Consider the following 18707-nt stretch of genomic DNA (forward strand, 5'->3'; position numbering starts at 1 on the left):
CTTTGAGTAATTCATAGTAAAGTTCACAAACAGTAAAAAGTTCATGAAATTCAAGAACAGAGAAGTTCATGTCATTTGTCCAAAACTAACTATTTTTTTTTCTTTTTTTTCTTCTTAATCGAGAATCGTTAGGAACCGGAATCGAATAAAAAAACGGAATCGGAACCGGAATCGTCCAAATTCAAATGATGCCCAACCCTAGTGGGCATGCGCTGGTGTTCTTTCTCAACATCATCTGGAAAAAATATTGTAAATTATATAAAGAATATTAAGACGCAATAAACTTCTGCTACATTTGTCAGGCAATATCAGGTATTTGATGCAATGAATATCTTTTTACTGCACAGACCGTGGTGCAAAAAAGTCAGTGTGAACCAAACTGAACACAGTCTATGTGAGGCACTGCTGGTTAAAACATCATTATCCAATCTACTTAGTCCATTACAAATAATTTCGAAACCTAGAACACCAACGTTAAAATTAGTAACACCATCACTAACGTCGGGTACATTTAACCCAATATAATATCCCGACTAAAATACAGTTTTCATTAGGGCCGTAACGGTACACGTGGGTGTATTAATACGTTTCTGTATGGCATGTTCGGTTCGGTCCACTCGCGTTGGGTTTGGTCCACTTATTAGCGCGAGCTTACGCACGGGCGCTATTGACTGTTGCACGCGGGAGAGGAGGGTGGTGGCACTAAAGAGAAGCCAGGACGTCAAAAGCCGTGATAAATCATAAATGCATGGATAAATGGCATTATAATGGCATATGCAAACAAGCCTAGCCTCGAAGGGGAAAGGTACACGTATTAAGTCCCAAAGTTGTGTGCCGACATGGCTACATGAGATTGGCGGCTATGTTACAGGTAACACGTCTAACATAACGAATATCCGACTTTGAATGTTTCTTAGACGAGGAAGCGAGCAGTATTTTTAGACAAAAACAAAGTACAACAGCTCTGGTTTTTGTTCTCAGCTGCTTCTCTTGCTAGCAGTACAATGCGTTCAGTGAACATTCAAAGATTTCAATGCCTAAAAAGTGTAAATAATTTCAAAAAGACTTTAAAGTTACTGTATTTCATTTCAAGAGTTTTAATACAGTTAGCAATAATTGTAACTGTTATTGTATGTATTTTTTTTCATCACAAAAAGTGTATATGTACTCTAATGACAATTTGTCTAACTTGAATACTTAGATGTGTCATAGGCTGTTGCTGCTGAATGTTTAAAGATTTCAGTGTCTTAATAATTTACAAAATTAAGAGTATTAATTAATTAATCTTTATTGTTAGTGCATTTTTTTATTCTGGTGTAATTTCTTAGAATGTCACCGGGATGGTTCGTTTTTATTTTTTTTTTCTAAAAAAAATATACCATTTACTTGTCATCTTTTCAAAATAAACATATTTTAAAAAAAAAAAATGTTGTTTTTGTACCAAAAATATACTGAACCGTAGTTTCCAAGAAACCGAACCGAAAAGTGAGTTAGCGTACCGTTACACCGTTGTCTTCTATAATTTCCCAATACAAAATATCACATGAAAACAATTCTGTGGGTGGGAATCACCTGACGTTAGTGTTGTAGGGTTAAACCCCTTACATTTAGTGCATCCAAAACAATCAATAATGTGGGATTTTGCTCACCTTTTTGACCTTGGCCTGCTCCTTTTCAGACTCCTTCTCTGCTTTTTTGGCTAGTCTCTCCAGTTGTTTGGAGGTGAACTGGTAGCCAAAGAAAAACATAAGAAATTCTACTCAAGAGTTCAACATTAACAATATATATACATATATATATATATATATATATATATATATACACACATATCCATATATATACACATATAAATATATATATATATATATACATATCCATATATATACACATATAAATATATATATATATATACACATATACACATATATACATATACATATATACATATATATATACATATACATATATACATATATATATACATATACATATATATATATACATACATATATATATATATACATACATATATATACACATACATACATATATATACATACATACATATATACATACATACATATATACATACATATATACATATATATATACACATACATATATATATATGTTAAATATTCAGTTACATTTTACAGTATACCGCAAAAAAAATATCATGCAAAAAGAGTTACTACACAGTAGGGGTATAACGGTACATACGGGTGTATTAATACTTTTCGGTATGGCATGTTCGGTTCGGTCCACGTGCGTTCGGTTCGGTCCACTTATTAGCGCGAGCTTACGCACGGACGCTGACTGTTGCATGCGGGAGACAAGAGTGGCGGCACAAAAGAGAGCCAGAAAAGAGCCAGAGCTCCAAGGTCCCCGCGTACACTGCGGTTTCCTGTTTGGGAACATTCTGGCTTTCCTGTTTCCCATCGCCGATGGGGAAAGGTGCGTGGATACGTCCGAAAGTTGTGTGCCGACATTGCTACATGAGATGGGCAGCAGGTAACACGTCTAACATGCACGGCATCATCCGACTGCGAATGTTTCTTAAACGAGGGAGCAAACTTAAATAGCGAGATTTATCATATTGTTGCGTCTTCCAGGAACACGCCATCAGACATAGTTTAATTATCACATGTTTTTATTAATCCAAGTACAACTGCTCACGCTCTTCTTTCTCCGCTGCTCCACTCGCTTGCCGCACGATGCATTCATGAACCTCGGAAACATCACAATTCAGCAACACACAAATCCAACCAGAACACAGATAACCCAATTCGTTAAATATGCTGTTAAACATTCAAAGATTTCAATGCCTAAAAAGCATATACAATTTCATAAAGACTTAAAAAAAAAATTTCATTGTAAAGAGTTTTAATATAGTTAGCAATAATTGTAACTGTTATTGTATGTATTTTTTTTTTTTCACAAAAAGTGTATACATGTACTGTAATGACAACTTATCTTTAACTTGAATACTTAGGTGCGTCATAGGCTTTTGCTGCTGAGTGTTTAAAGATTTCAGTGTCTTAATTTACTAAATCAAGAGATCTTTATTGTTAGTGTATTTTTCATTCTGGTGTAATTTCTTAGAATATCACCAAAATGGCTCGCTTTCCTTTATTTTTTCTAAAAAAAATTACCATTTATTTGTCATCTTTTCAAAATAAACATATTAAAAAAAAATTTTAAAAAAAGTTTTTTTGTACCGAAAATATACCGAACCGAAGTTTCCAAAAAACCGAACCGAAATGTGATTTAGCGTACAGTTACATCCCTACTACACAGAAGTAATATTTTCTTAAAGTGTTGAATAATACAGTGTTAAGACACTAAATATGAAATAATCATTTAAACTTATCTGATTATATCATTAAATGTATAGGCCCAGCGCCGGTTCTGACCAAAACATGGCTCTTTTGGTCTACCACATAAAAAAGCTTAATGTACAACCCTGACATATATGCCACTTTATTTCTAAATATTGAATACATACCTTTAATTGGAAAAATGTGTCTGTGGAAAGACAAACAGGAAACATTTGGATTATTTACCACATATCATAGAAACAGGACAACGTGGCATTTTAAATGCTTTCTTCGCTGCAATTAAAGATAAAGAAAATCAAACATTAAATAATTAAAGAGAAAAGTAGATATGTAATAATTAGAATTGAATTAGAATAGTCTAAAGTGAACCTATTTAAATAAACATTCATTGAATGAACAATTTCTATACTTTATGGTGTAGGTATTTAATTATTGGACTTTTATTTTATGATGGTATAGTACATTAAAAAATTTACACTAAACATGCCATGAAAAATGTAACAGAATCAAAAATCTAAATAAATGCATCTTGTCAGAGTCACCAATCAAGGTGGTGGTGGGTGGGATCGGCGATATGATTGGTTTAACTGCAATATAGGCTATACTGACAACACATGGACAGTTCTCACATTTCCACGGCTAGAAGGAACTTATAGCTGCTTGTCTATCAAGTTACGTTCATTAAATTTAGTAGCGGAGATGATGTAGCGTATCATGGTGAGTGGATTACCGCTCCCTTAGCAAGGCTAGTCAGCACCACCAATATGCAGACAAAGTTGCTGCAACACGCACGGCTCCTACCCTACACAACACTTAACCATGTTACACATACACAGTTAAGTTAAAAAAAATACAAGCCAACGTATGGTAAACAGTAATATGTTCTATAATTAATATATTTGTTACTGTAGGCCAGGGGTGTCAAACTCATTTTTTGTCGCGGGCCACATCGTAGTCATGGTGTCCCTCTGAGGGCTGTTATGACTATGAACCCATATAAATGTATATTCACATACTAAGGGTGAGAACGATAATCTTTTTTTTTTTCCATGCATCGTTCGGCATATTAAAACGATTCTGAATTGATTCATAGGTATTAATAATCTATATTTAAAGTTTAAATTAAAAAAAGTTTAAATAAGAAAAAAAATACTGGCTCTTCCTTGAGTTTTTTTTGTTTTAAAAAAGGTACCAGTGTTTCACATGGACTATAAAATGTAATCCAATGTAGTGATGCATCGGAATCGGAATGAAATCAAATCATTAGCCTCTGAATCGGAATTGAATCGAATCGTGAGGCTCAGAATCTGAATCGGATCGAATCGTGAGGTGCCCATAGATTCCCACCCCTAACACTTATATGATCACATACACACACCAAATTGATGGATAGCTAGTTTTGAAATTAGAAGCCAGTAATTAATTGTTTGTTCAATTAGTTTTTTCAATTTATTTTAAAGGGGAGGATTGGTAATAACACATTGCATCTCAGTGTTGTTAAAAATGAACACAATTTGCAAGAAACAATGAATGGACGCATATGATTTGCCTTCACGGGCCACATAAAATGAGGTTGCGGGCCGGATCATGCCCCTAGGCCTTGAGTTTGACACCTGTGCTGTTTGCGTTAAGGGACCAAAAAAATAAGATAAGATAAGAAGGATTTATTGATCCCACAGTGGGGAAATTTTCAGTGTTATAGCAGCAAAGATATAGGTCACACAGGGATGGCGGCATAATGTAGCCATTAATGTATAACATTCACGGCAAACATTCAGGATCAAACCTATGTAAATATACGCAGTAACGTGTGTATATACACATGTATATACACACCAACATACATCTACATAAAAAGTATGTGGGACACTCATTTTAGCCTGTACATAGTACAGAGGAAAAATACTCTAAGTAAGTGACAGTGCTGCAGTGCTGCAGTGAAATGTAAGGAACAGCATTGGATAAAAATAAAACTAGACTATCGGTAGTCGGGAATGTTGAGTATTGCACGGTATTACAGAAGTGGGGAATGTTGGGTATTGCACGATATGAGCTCAGGTGCAGGACTGCAAAAGACCTCAGTTTCCTGAGTAGGAAGAGTCTGCTCTGACTCTTCCTATAGGGCGTCTGTGTTGTCGCTCCAGTCCAGTTTATTGTTCAGATGAACACCCAGGTACTTGTAAATTGAGACTCTCTCAACATCTGTTCCCCGGATATTCACTGGTGCAGGTGCAGAGTGATGGCGCCTACCGAAATCCACCACTATTTCTTTGGATTTCCCCGCATTGATCAGGAGGCGGTTCTGCTGGCACCAGTCCACAAAACCCTGAGTAAGTTCTCTGTACTCCCGATCATCTCCGCCTGTGATGAGGCCGACAATCGCAGAGTCGTCAGAGAACTTCTGCAGGTGACAGGTAGGGGTGCTGCAGTTGAAGTCCGAGGTGTAGAGGGTGAACAGGAAGGGAGCCAAGACAGTTCCCTGTGGTGCCCCCGTGCTACAGAGGAGCACGTCAGACACACAGTCCTGTGTCCTCACATACTGTGGCCGGTTTGTGAGGTAGTCCTGGATCCATGTGGTGAGGTGGTGGGCCACCCCCGCCCACTCCAGCTTGTCTCCCAATAGGATGGGCTGGATGGTGTTGAAAGCACTGGAGAAATCAAAGAACATGATCCTCACAGTGCTTCCCGCCTTCTCCAGGTGGGAGAGTGAAGTGTGGAGGAGGTAGATGATGGCATCATCCACACTGATGCCAGGCTGGTATGCGAACTGGAGTGGGTCCATTGAGGAGCTCACCAGGGGGCGCAGGTGGACAAGGACCAGTCTCTCCAGGGTCTTCATCAGGTGAGACGTCAGCGCCACTGGTCTGAAGCTGTTGAGCTCCTTCGGGTGGGGGGCCTTTGGCACCGGGACCAGGCAGGATGTTTTCCATAGCTGGGGGACTCTGCCCAGCTTCATGCTCAGGTTGATCATGTGCTGAACAATTCCACACAGCTGGTCTGCGCAGGATTTGAGGAGCTGGGGGCTGATGCCCTCTGGACCCTTGCCTTCATCTTCTTCAGCTGGTTCTTCACCTGAGATGTTGTGAGGGCCCAGGCTGGGCAGGAGGGAGTGGTGGCTGTCTGGTGTAGTTGGGAGCTGGAGACTGTGGAGAAAGGGGGGGAGGGGGTGACACACCGAGCACGAGGAGTAGGTGGAGGCTGCAGCAGGAGAGACTGAGTGGGGGCAGGCATCTGATCGAACCTATTGAAAAAGAGGTTCAGCTCATTTGCCCACTGCAGGTCCCCCCCAGTCCGAGTCTTGGGTTGTCCGTGGCTCTAGATGGTCTTCAGGCCCCTCCAGACTCCCCTGGCATTATTCTGCAGCAGCTGCTCCTCCATCCTCTTTCTGTAGGACCTTTTCCCCTCTCTGATCCTCCTCCTCAGCTGGCGCTGCACAGTCATTCGCTCCTCTTTGTTGCCTGACGCAAAAGCCCTCTTCTTCTCCTTCAGGATCGCTTTTATGTCTGGTGTGATCCAGGGTTTGTTGTTGGAGAAACACCTTACTGTCCTGGTGGGTATGGTGTTCTCCATGCAGAAATTTATATAGTCTGTAACAGTGTCCGTTAGACTACTAATGTCTTGCCCGTGAGCATCGCTGAATACTTCCCACACAGTTCTGCTGAAGCAGTCCTTTAAGGCCTCCTTGGCCTCTCCAGACCATCTCTGAACCGTGCGGGTCACAGCTGGCTGGCTGCCTGCGGACTAGAGGTTTGTACATAGACTGGAGAGCCACCAGGTTGTGATCAGCTTTGCCGAGCGGGGGGAGGGGCAGTGATGTGTATGCCTCCTTGGTGTTGGCATAGAAAAGGTCCAGTGTTTATTGTCTCTGGTGTGGCAGGTGACATACTGTGTGAATGAAGGCAGAGAGGAGGAAGGGGAGGCATGATTGAAGTCACCAGAGATGAGTATCAGGGCATTTGAATCTGTTTTAACTCTTTACATATTTTTTAATGAATTATCTGATTTGTTGGTTATATGATTTTTTTTCAGCAAAATATTGGGATTGGTGTCAGGCTCACCAGCATTTGACATAAACGGTGGTCAGGGACAGTATGCCGAGGTGTCAGGCCACCACTTACCTACAAAAGCTGGCAAGGCGAGACCAATCCAAATTCCTAAGTCACTGAAAATGTTCATCCGCCAAAATTGTCTTTTGTCTTTTGGTCAGAAAAACGTCCGTCAACAAACAACTAAGGCTGTGTGATATGAAGCATTGATATTAGTTTGTGCAATTGCAGTGCCTTGAGTTTAGTGAGGATAATACAGTCAGAGTCATGAATAACAATTGTAGTCAAGTCAAATATATTTATATAGCCCTTAATCACAGAAAGGTCTCAAAGGGCTTCACATGTCCACAGTTGACAAATATGAACTTTAAATTGTACTAAATTAGTGCAATAGATGCATGCAAATTGGATGCAATTGCCGATAAATGCCAAAAAAGACTTGCAAAATGCTCATATGGATGATGGACGGGTGCCCAGACCGCTGACGCATGACAAATGACAGATCGGCAAACTTTAGTACTTTATGTACCGCGCAGGTTGCTAAATGCCCACTCGACTCAGGAAAAATGGCTAAGAATGACGCGCTTGTGTACTGTCAAACCTACAGTGCTATGAAAAAGTATTTGTCTTCTTAAATTATTTTTTTAACTCTTGCATGGTGTTCGTATTTTTGTTACTCAGCCAGTGTTGATGGGTCTAATGGACCGGCTAGAGTTTTGGGTTTTCAAACCAACACAATCAAATAATTTTCTGTTAAAATACTCAACAGATATTTACTACATCACAACTGCAAGTCATATGAGCAGCAAACATTGTTAATATTTGCCCTTTAACTTTATCACATTTATGAATTAATGGTTACTCCTTTTTAAGAATAAAATGTAATAAAAGAACAAAGAAAAAAAAAAGAAAATCCCATAACAGTGTGTTATCACGATGAGAAGGTTTGTGATATGCCTTGGGTCATTTTTCTTTTAATAAAAACTGAACGGGTCCCACAGACCCGCGTACACCATACAGAGGTCAAGCATAGTTTCCCCACTTTGATGTTTAACATAATTAAGCAATCAAATAAAAACTTAAGTAAACATAAATTGATGTTTTTAAAATCATGATTTACAGGTGGGCATTCTGTCTGATCGACAGATTGGTCCATCTATCAGTCTTTGACGGACGCACGTTTTGCACGCGATAAACGGGAAACTTAAAAAAAAGACGGACTAAACATAGTGCATTTTCACCCGTCCATGTTGTAATGATTGCCATCTTTATTTTGAAATATGCCTTTATTTTGAAAATGTCATACCAGAAGTTGCGTCTTACAGAATCTCTGTACGCGTCACACAGAGAATGAAAAGCACTTGTTGTAGTGGCATTCACCATGCATGGTGCTTACCTTTTCCTCGTAATTCCTCGTTTTGACAAAGTCAAGTGAATATACAAAGTTAATAAAACAAGTTTGTTGAAGCATCACATTTTTGACTGTAAGGATTATCTCTCAGAGAAGATTGCCGTTGGTTAAAAGCAGGCCAAAGTGGTCAGTGCTATTTTGCATTGTCTATCGTGATTCATTTTGACGCTAAGCAAAGCTGTCTTTGTCGTAAATGTAATATATTATTTTATGTTGTATTTCTGAACTTTTAGTTCTACGGTGTGTTGGTGTGTTATGGCTGGTTTCGCTGTGCAATAAACATCTGTAAAAGGAACTGGAGTCTCGCGTCCAATCAATGGGCGGCATATATGTAATAGTCTATAATTTATACAATACAATTTTATTGATATAGCACATTTCATAACAGCTAGAGCTGTAACAAAAGCACTTTACATACAAACAACAAAATAGCCATAATAAATATATATAAAACACTATATACAATAGATACTGGAAAAGAGCTGCAAATGTCAGGTCGGATCAAAAGCCAGAGAATAGAAATTAAATGTGGACCGAAAGGGGGCTTGCCTAACATCCAAGAGGAGGTCATTCCAAAGGGAAGGACCAGCAGCCGAAAAAGCTCGATCCCCTCTGAGGATCTGCTTAGTCCTCGGCACCTCGAGCAGCGCCTGGTCCGCAGAGCTGATGCTGCGGGAAGGTGCGTAGAAGTGGAGGAGCTCAGAGAGGTACATCGGGGCGAGGCCATTCAATGATTTATAGACAAATAGGAGTATCTTAAATTGAACCTTAAAATGCACTGGGAGCCAGTGAAGGGAGGCCAGATTTGGTGTTATGTGCTCCATCTTCCGCGCTCCAGTTAGTAGGCGGGCAGCAGCGTTTTGGACCAACTGGAGACGTTTGAGAGAGGACTGGCTGACTCCAAAATAAAGTGCATTACAGTAATCTAGCCGGGATGTAACAAAGGCATGAATGACTATATTTTGATTGATTCGTTTATAACAGACAATAGTGATTTTTGGTCGTTTAATTACCTGACATGTTTCGGCGTGTGCCCTCATTGAACATCAGCTGATAAAGACCTGTCAGAACAACAGCAGTGACACTCTGATGAAGGCGGAAGTAGCACGCCGAAACATGTGAGGTAATTAAACGATCAAAAGTTACTATTGTCTGTGAAGCATTCAGTCAGTTATAACAGCAACAGTTATGAATGAATCAATCAAAATATAGATAACAAGGAAGACAAAATGAACTTGAAAGGGACGCTAGGGCCGGGATGAGAACTTTCTAGGGCCGGGATGGGAACTGTCTTGGCTCCCTTCCTGTTCACCCTCTACACCTCGGACTTCAACTACAACACCCCTACCTGTCACCTGCAGAAGTTCTCTGACGACTCTGCGATTGTCGGCCTCATCACAGGCGGAGATGATCGGGAGTACAGAGAACTTACTCAGGGTTTTGTGGACTGGTGCCAGCAGAACCGCCTCCTGATCAATGCGGGGAAATCCAAAGAAATGGTGGTGGATTTCGGTAGGCGCCAGCACTCTTCACCTGCACCAGTGAATATCCGGGGAACAGATGTTGAGAGAGTCTCAATTTACAAGTACCTGGGTGTTCTGAACAATAAACTGGACTGGTGCGACAACACAGACGCCCTCTATAGGAAGAGTCAGAGCAGACTCTTCCTACTCAGGAGACTGAGGTCTTTTGGGGTTCAGGGGCCACTCCTCAGGAACTTTTATGACTCGGTGGTTGCATCGGTCATCTTCCAGGGAGTGGTCACCTGGGCAGGCGCCGTCTCGGCCCGGGACAAGAAGCGGCTGGACAAACTGGTCAGGAGGGCCGGCTCTGTCCTGGGCTGCTATCTGGACTCTGTGGACTCGGTGGGGGACAGGAGGATGTTGGCCAAGCTGTCATCAATGCTGGACAACCAGGACCACCCCCTCCAGGGCACCCTAACAGCACTCCACAGCTCCTTCAGTGACAGACTGTTACACCCTCGCTGTGCAAAGGAGAAATTCCGCCGTTCCTTCTTGCCTGCTGCTGTCAGACTCTTTAACAAGAACATTGTGTAGTCTCTACAAACTGGCGGACATTAGTGCAATTGTGCAGTCCTGCACCTGAGCTCATATCGTGCAATACCCAATATTCCCCACTACTGTAATACCGTGCAATACTCAACATTCCCCACTACTGTTAGTCTAGTTTTATTTTTATCCAATGCTGTCCCTTACATTTCACTACAGCACTGCAGCACTGTCACTTACTTACTTAGTATTTTTTCCTCTGTACTATGTACAGGCCGAAATGAGTGTTCCTCATACTTTTTATGTAGATGTAGGTTGGTGTGTATATACACGTTACTGCGTATATTTACATAGGTTTGATCCTAAATGTTTGCCGTCAATGTTATACATTAATGGCCACATTATGCCGCCGTCCCTGTGTGACCTATATCTTTGCTGCTGTAACAATGAAAATTTCCCCACTGTGGGATCAATAAAGGCATTCTTATCTTATCTTATCTTATCATACCACCTAATGCATAGGCTCAATCCCAATACCCACACCCTACGGTCTTCGCTGAAGTGCACACGTAGTCGAGTACACTAAGGGGTCGAGGGCACAGGTTACAAGTGTATAAAAGTTGCAGAACAAGGACACTTTGGGTGACGTTATCGATGTATGCCCCTGCGTCAGCGAGCATGGCGGCACGGGTTGTTTTGGCAATTTTGCTGTTTAAAATTATATTAAAACCTCAGTAAAGTAGTAGTTAAGTAAAACTCTGTCTCTGTCTTTTAGTCGATGGGAGCTATGGCTCCATTGTTTGGACTATTTGCGGCTCCTTCGGAAAAAAAATCCACAGAATAGCCGCACCGTTCCATAAGCCACATGGCTCAAAACCTAGGAAAAAAGTAGCGGCTTATAGTCCAGAAAATACGGTAGAAGCACTCGCAGACGACTCGTGTTAGTACTGCTTGATTTCTGCCTGTTTATCTCAGAAAAAAACATGCCAAGTAAACACTGCTATGGAACTTGCAGAAACGACTTGAGACACAATGACCGTCCACATAAGAATGTTTTATTTTTTTTTGTTTCCCGAAGCCAAAAACTCAGAGGAATAAATGTGAACGATGGGTCAACTTGTGCGGACGTTGACGAGAAGACCAATTTAACGCCAGCAAGGTGAAGCCTTTCACCTTCATATGTCGTAAACATTTTGTTGGGGGCCATATAGTCCTACAGATGACAATCCCAATCCTGTTTGTCTTGGATGTTTGTCTCTGTGTGCCCTGCGATGGTCTGGCAACCAATTCAGGGAGTCCGAAGACAGCTGGGATAGGCTCCAGCACTTCCCGCGACCCTTTTGAGGATAAGTGATATAGATAATGGATGGATGGATGGATGGATATTGTATGCAGGCCCACTAGTTGAAACAAGGCATTCAAATTAATATTGCGTATGTGGAATATAAGTTAAGCAGCAAAATGCACCCGCTTTTAGCCGTCTCAAGGGGCGGCTGAAAATGACATCACAGATGCTCAGGGCTCAGATAACGACCAATTATGGCTCAGCGTCAGAAAACAGGTGAGCTGCGATTGGCCGTTACCTGAGCAACTGTCATGTCCAGGGGTGTAACGGTACACGTGGGTGTATTAATACGTTTCCGTATGTTCGGTTCGGTCCACCTAGCGTACCGTTTCTGAGTTTTTACTATACGCACGGGCGATATTGACTGTTGCACACGGGAGAGTGGTGGCACAAAAGAGGAGCCAGTACTACAGAAGCCGTGATAAATCATAAATGCATGGATAAATGGCATTATCATGGCATATGCAAACAAGCCAGAGCTCGTAGGTCCCCCGTACACTGCAGTCTCCTGTTTGGGAACATTCTGGCTAAGGGATGGGAATTTCGACTAATTTGTTACATTGGATTGGGCCTTTACATTATTTTGGTTTGCGCACAGCATAATTGAAGTAAGCTGGTAAAGTGCATTATTTAGTTGATTACATTTATTTTCATGATCTTTTTTTCCCCAAATATGAGAATTGTGAAGCATACATTTTGTTTTGTTATAAGTAAACTAGGAATGGGAATTTCAACTAATTTGCCTGCCGACAATGTGTGCAGTCGACAAGTCTATAAGCAAGAAAACTTGAAATTTAATACGTATTGAATTCAAAGTTTAAAATCGAAATGTTTTGTGTATTTACAGTAGGGGCTATTTTAGCCCAAACATTCAGGACAGTTTGTTAATTTAAATTCTATTGATGTAACAACAACTGACTGAATAAAAGTGAACAATTGAAAGAGAAATACATTTCTGATAGATTTGCCAATGCAATGCATGGCATTTATTATGAATAATGTAATGCGTAATGGTACCGACTCCCAGTCCAGCAGGGTCTCCTTCACCATATGTTAGGTGCATTATCATGCACATAGGCGACGACTTCATTTTCTAGTGTCACGTACCTATCACACTCCCAGCTGTGTGTCTTTCCTCCAAGGCACAGCTGCGGAAATGTCCTTCGTCCACATATGTTATACACGTCATAGTTATGTAAGATTCGGTGGCTATGAATGTCCATCGGTCTGTAGTTAAGGCATTGGCCACATTGCTGACCCACTCAAACTCTCGTAGTATCTCCTCTTTCATTTGGTTATGGCTACTCTCGAGTTGGGGCGTTATTGTTGTCTTGGCACCACGTACACAGACTCGATATACAGCATTAATTTTTCGAACAGTCTGCTCTCAACAAAAGAAAGCAGCAGCATATCGCGTCATTTTACAAATTAGTTGGGTAATCTTTGCTTTGCGGTGAGCATCGCAGCGCCTGGCTGGAACAAACGCTCTCATGCTCGTCTGACTGGCCCCGCCGCCATCAACCTGCAGATTCACATAGAGATTTACTTTGGATGTGGTTTCTCGTCGCTCCGGGAGAGTGGCTGTAAGCGAGTTTATGCTTACAAAGCATACAGACTGGGCTTGTCACGATACTAGAATTTCAACTTCGATACCGATACCCAGTTCAGTATCGATACTCGATACCATTTCGATACCACTAGGAACAAATTGTTTTTTTTACAGTAAAACTTTATCGCCAAAAACTTAAATTATCATTAATACAATAGTTTTTTTCAGAGTTAGTGCAAAAAAATTCTACAACTTCAGTATTTAACTTCGACAACCCTCTGTACAGTCAATGCCTGGAACCAATGACACATTTTGAGTTGTCTGAGCCTGGGGTAGTGCAAAAAAAAGGAAGAAGTAGTGCAAAGAACAAAACACACACAAAAAAAAAAATCTGTAAATTGTCTGAACTAGTGCAAAGAAATAACCATACTGTGCAACACCAATGGCACATCATTTTCAAGTTGTTTGAGGTAGTGAAAAAGAATAACACCCACCACTTACAGTAACATAAATTCTGTAAGTTGTCTGAGTATCTAGACCCACATGTTTATCTATTAAGGCAAACCAACAAGTCACAGATAATAATAATAGTAATAATAAAAATAAATAAATAAAATAAATCAAAATACTTTCAGTTATTGGCTATCCAGAACAGCAGGTAGGGTTGGGAATCGTTTGAATTTGGACGATTCCGGTTCCGATGTTTTGATTCGATTCTGGTTCCTAACGATTCACAATTCCGATTCTTAACAAAAAAAAATAGAAGGATTTATTTTTGGACAAATCACATGAACTTCTCCGTTCTTCAATTTCATGAACTTTTTACTATTTGTGAACTTTACCATGGATTACTCAAAGGGCTGTTTTTAACCAGTATTTATTTTAATACATTTCTTTGCATAATTATCTAGTATTATTTTTCACAAGAGCTTTATTTTTGAGAAGTTCAAGACAATACAATAATGCAGCTGCTACTGAAAACATGCTACTGAACACTTGGCTAACCTTGTCTTGCTTTAGAAAGAAAATATGAAAAACACAACGCTGCATTTTATGGGCAAGCAAGGAAGTCTATCTCATCCAAGCAGTCTATGTAAACATATGATGCATATGTATGTACAGTGTTTCTGTATATGCTGCAGCTGCGTATGCTATAAATTAAGTATTAGCTGGATATGTGCATTTGAGTTTTGAAATTCTCTCTCTTGGTGCTCAGCTTGTTGACAGAGGCATGAGTAACAAGATGCGTGATACTTAATGCAGTGTTTAACCGACTAATAAAATACTAAACGTTTAATAAATCGTAGACAGTTAAAGGTTAAACGACTGCGCACATCCCTAATTCTGGCTTTCCTGTTAAAATCGCCGATGGGGAAAGGTGCATGGATAAGTCCAAAAGTTGTGTGCCGTCATTGTTTCTTAGACGAGGAAGCACAGTCTTTTTAGACAAATACGTCAAACTTAAAAAGCGAGATTTATCATATTGTAGCGTCTTCCAGGAAAACGCCATCAGACATAGTTTGATTATCACGTTTTTATTAATCCAACCGGCTACGGTGGGCGCAGCAGACGCCAACACAGTACAACAATCGTTTCTTTCAAATGTACAACAGCTGCCACTCTTCTTTGTTCTCCTCTCATTCTCTCGCTTGCCGTACGATGCATTCACGAACCTCGGAAAATATCACAACTCAGGAAAACACAAATCCGACCACAACACAGATAACCCAATTCGTTACAATATGCTGTTGAACATTCAAAGATTTCAATGCCTAAAAAGTCTATATAATTTCATAAAGACCTTTTAAAGTTACTGTATTTTTTCATTATAAAAAGAGTCTTAATATACAGTAGTTAGCAATAACTGTTACTGTTATTGTAAGTATTTTTTTCATCACAAAATGTGTATATATGTACTGTAATGACAACTTGTCTTTAACCTGAATACTTAGATGTGTCATAGGCTGTGTTGCTGCTGAGCGTTTAAAGAGTTCAGTGTCTTAATAATTTACAAAATTAAGAGATCTTAATTGTTAGTGTATTTTTTATTCTGGTGTAATTTCTTTGAATATCACCCGAATGGTTCACTTTTATTTTTTCTAAAAAAATTACCGTTTACTTGTCATCTTTTCAAAATAAACATATTTAAAAAAAAAAAATCAGGTTTTCATTGTACCGAAAATATACCGAACCGAAGTTTCCAAGAAACCGAACCGAAATGCGATTTAGCGTATGGTTACACACCTAATAATGTCATCTATCGATTTTCAAGAATTATGTTTTAAATTAGACATAGACCGACATGTTTTTTTTCAGGACTGTTACTGATTATTCGTAGTCAAGGAGGCTGATAACCAATATTTGGGCCGATTTTCAGTAAAAAGGAAAATATTGGCGTACCCCCCCCCCGCCCCCCAAAAAAAGAAAAATCCAACCCCAGCATGTTTGTTGAGCAATTTTTCTGATATAGGGCTCACCTGCTTTCTGAAGCTGAGTTATGATTGGTCATTACCTGAGCCCTGAGCATCTGTGATGTCATTTTCAGTCGATAGAAGTGATAAAATGGCCGCCCCCTGAGATGGCTAAAAATAAGTGGATTAACCCTTGTTGCATAAACGCAATATTTAGAAGAATGCCTTGCTTCAACTAGTGGGCCTGCATAGAACATATTCTGGAAATATTCTTTAAAGGGGAAGTCAACCAAAACAATTTTTTTTCAAGAATAGAACATATTCTTATATATTCTTATACATATGCAAGCCCACCAGTTGAAACAAGGCATTCTGACTTATTTTGCCTTTGTGGAATATGAGAAATCCACCCGTTTTTAGGCATCTCTGGGGGCGGCCATTTTGTCACTTCCTTTGACTGAAAATTACATCACAACTGCTCGGGGCTCCGGTAACGACCAATCACGGCTGACCTGTTTTCTGAAGCTGAGCCCTGATTGGTCGTTACCTGAGTCCTGTGTAGTTGTGGTGTCATTTTCAGTCGACAGAAATGACAAAATGGCCGCCCCCTGAGATGGCTAAAAACGGGTGGATTTTGCTGCTTAACCACAAACGCAATTTTAATCGGAATGCCATGTTTCAACTAGTGGGCCTGCTGGGAACATACTCTTGAAAAAAATTTGATCTTTTTTTGATAGCAGCTTTACAATTATTGCAATCCAGTGAACTTGTAATTTTTTGGGGGGAGATTCTCTGCTGAATTTCTTTGCAGCTATCAGAATAGCCTTCCAGAGCTATTGTTTGGATATGAACTGCCTCCCAACTAGGGCTGGGCGATACGTCTGTGTTTCATGTCTCGAATATTCATGACAGATATCTAACTAACGATACAATAATGATATTACTGTCTGCGTCAGTGAAAACTAAGCCTTTGAGAAAAAGCAGATTAAAAAAAGGATGTGGAAAGTGCATTTTTTTTAATTAGAATTTACTGACTAGGGATGTCACAACATCCAAATGTCACAATACGATAATAATCACAATATGAACCTCGGGATACTATAATTATCACAATATTGTGGAGAGGTTGGTGATATATAAAAAGCTCACGAGACTATATGAAACCTCACAATATTGTAAAAAAAAAAAAAAAAAAAAAATATTAAAAAAAAAAAACCATCACAATATTCTGTTTTCGTACATAACAGCATTCACAAAAAATAGGCTTGGCTAGTCATGCGCTCCTATTGGCTCAGCAGCACAAAGTATCATGGTCTACTCTATGTAGTTCACAATGCCGTGTTCGGCTGAACGGGCCCACGGAGATGTTGACAAATATTTGCTGATATGACTGATTTAGGTCCTTTTATTAGTTAGAACATAGTTTTGTTCATGTGAGCAATAATTTGTTTATGAGCAGTTGCATGTAAATGTCTCTACACAATGCTAATTAGCTGTAGTCCTAATTATATATATAGTTCAAAAAGCAAAGGTAACATTAACCTCAATGTATATAAATGACCTACAATGACTAAACACCTAATATTGAGGCACTTGCTAATGCATGCACACATTGTGAATCGAGTCAATTTGTGGAGGAACTCGAATGCGTTATGCTCCCCTTTCATCGAGCGATTAGCGTGGGTCTTAAACATCACATCAAATTAAACTGCACAAATAAACTAACCATCAGAGGCTGTTGGAACTGCACAAATGGAAAACAACTTGGGTTTTTAATCAGATTTGCTGCTATTAATATCGTGACATGATAACAATATTGTGGCAATTACAATATCGCAATATCACGATATTGTGACTAGGGTTGCAAAAAAAAAAAATCGATACCTCAATATTAATCGATATTAAATCTAGTATCGAGTCAAGGTATTCAATTGCTTTGGTTATCAATACTTTTCAGTCTCACAGCCTCATTTTGATTACGCTGACGCACGGTCCTTCCAGATGCCAATGGTGTCGCTGTGTACACCAGTGAGCGGGAAATAGACGAAGAAGAAGCTGCTTCCTCCAATCCCTTCACAACAAGCCTGAGAGCATCTCCGACTGGCAAAACCCAAACTTATCAAACTAAAATGCAACAGCAGGATCACAACCCGTTTTACTTGTACATCCAAAACGTAAAAGTGCTGTTTGGAAGTACTTTGGGTACGACGCTGATGAGTAGGGAAAGCCAACAAACTGTGACTGTGGGGGCGGCCATTTTGTCTTCTGTCGACTGAAAATGACATCACAACTGCTCACAACGACCAATCACTGCTCAGATTCAGAAAACAAGTCAGCTGTGATTGGTTCTGAGCAGTTGTGATGTCATTTTCAGTCGACAGAAGACAAAATGGCCGCCCCTAGAGATGGCTAAAAATTAGTGCATTTTGCTGCTTAATTTATATTCCACAAACGCAAAATTAATCAGAATGCCGTGTTTCAACTAATGGGCCTGCTGGGAACATATTCTTGAAAAAAATATGTTTGGGTTGACTTCGGCATTAACATCCTCTAAAAATGTTTACATTTTTTCTTCTTTTACACATTTTAGAAATCCAC

The 18707-nt window shown here is 39.9% G+C and overlaps 1 protein-coding gene across 1 annotated transcript in view; it reads right to left on the bottom strand.

The window, feature by feature from the left end:
• chmp1a (charged multivesicular body protein 1A) overlaps positions 1-18707 on the bottom strand; it is a 54765-nt gene that overhangs the window by 32168 nt on the left and 3890 nt on the right. Inside the window, exons 2-3 of the mRNA XM_086028254.1 lie at positions 3506-3525; positions 1650-1727 (exon numbers count right to left, since the gene is read on the bottom strand). Coding sequence (XP_085884380.1) covers positions 1650-1727; positions 3506-3525 — 98 coding nt within the window. The remainder of the gene's footprint in view (positions 1-1649; positions 1728-3505; positions 3526-18707) is intronic.

The sequence above is a fragment of the Filicampus tigris genome, chromosome 4 (assembly GCF_054856515.1).
Source record: "Filicampus tigris isolate MCC_2025a chromosome 4, RoL_Ftig_1.0, whole genome shotgun sequence".
Lineage (NCBI taxonomy): Eukaryota > Metazoa > Chordata > Actinopteri > Syngnathiformes > Syngnathidae > Filicampus > Filicampus tigris.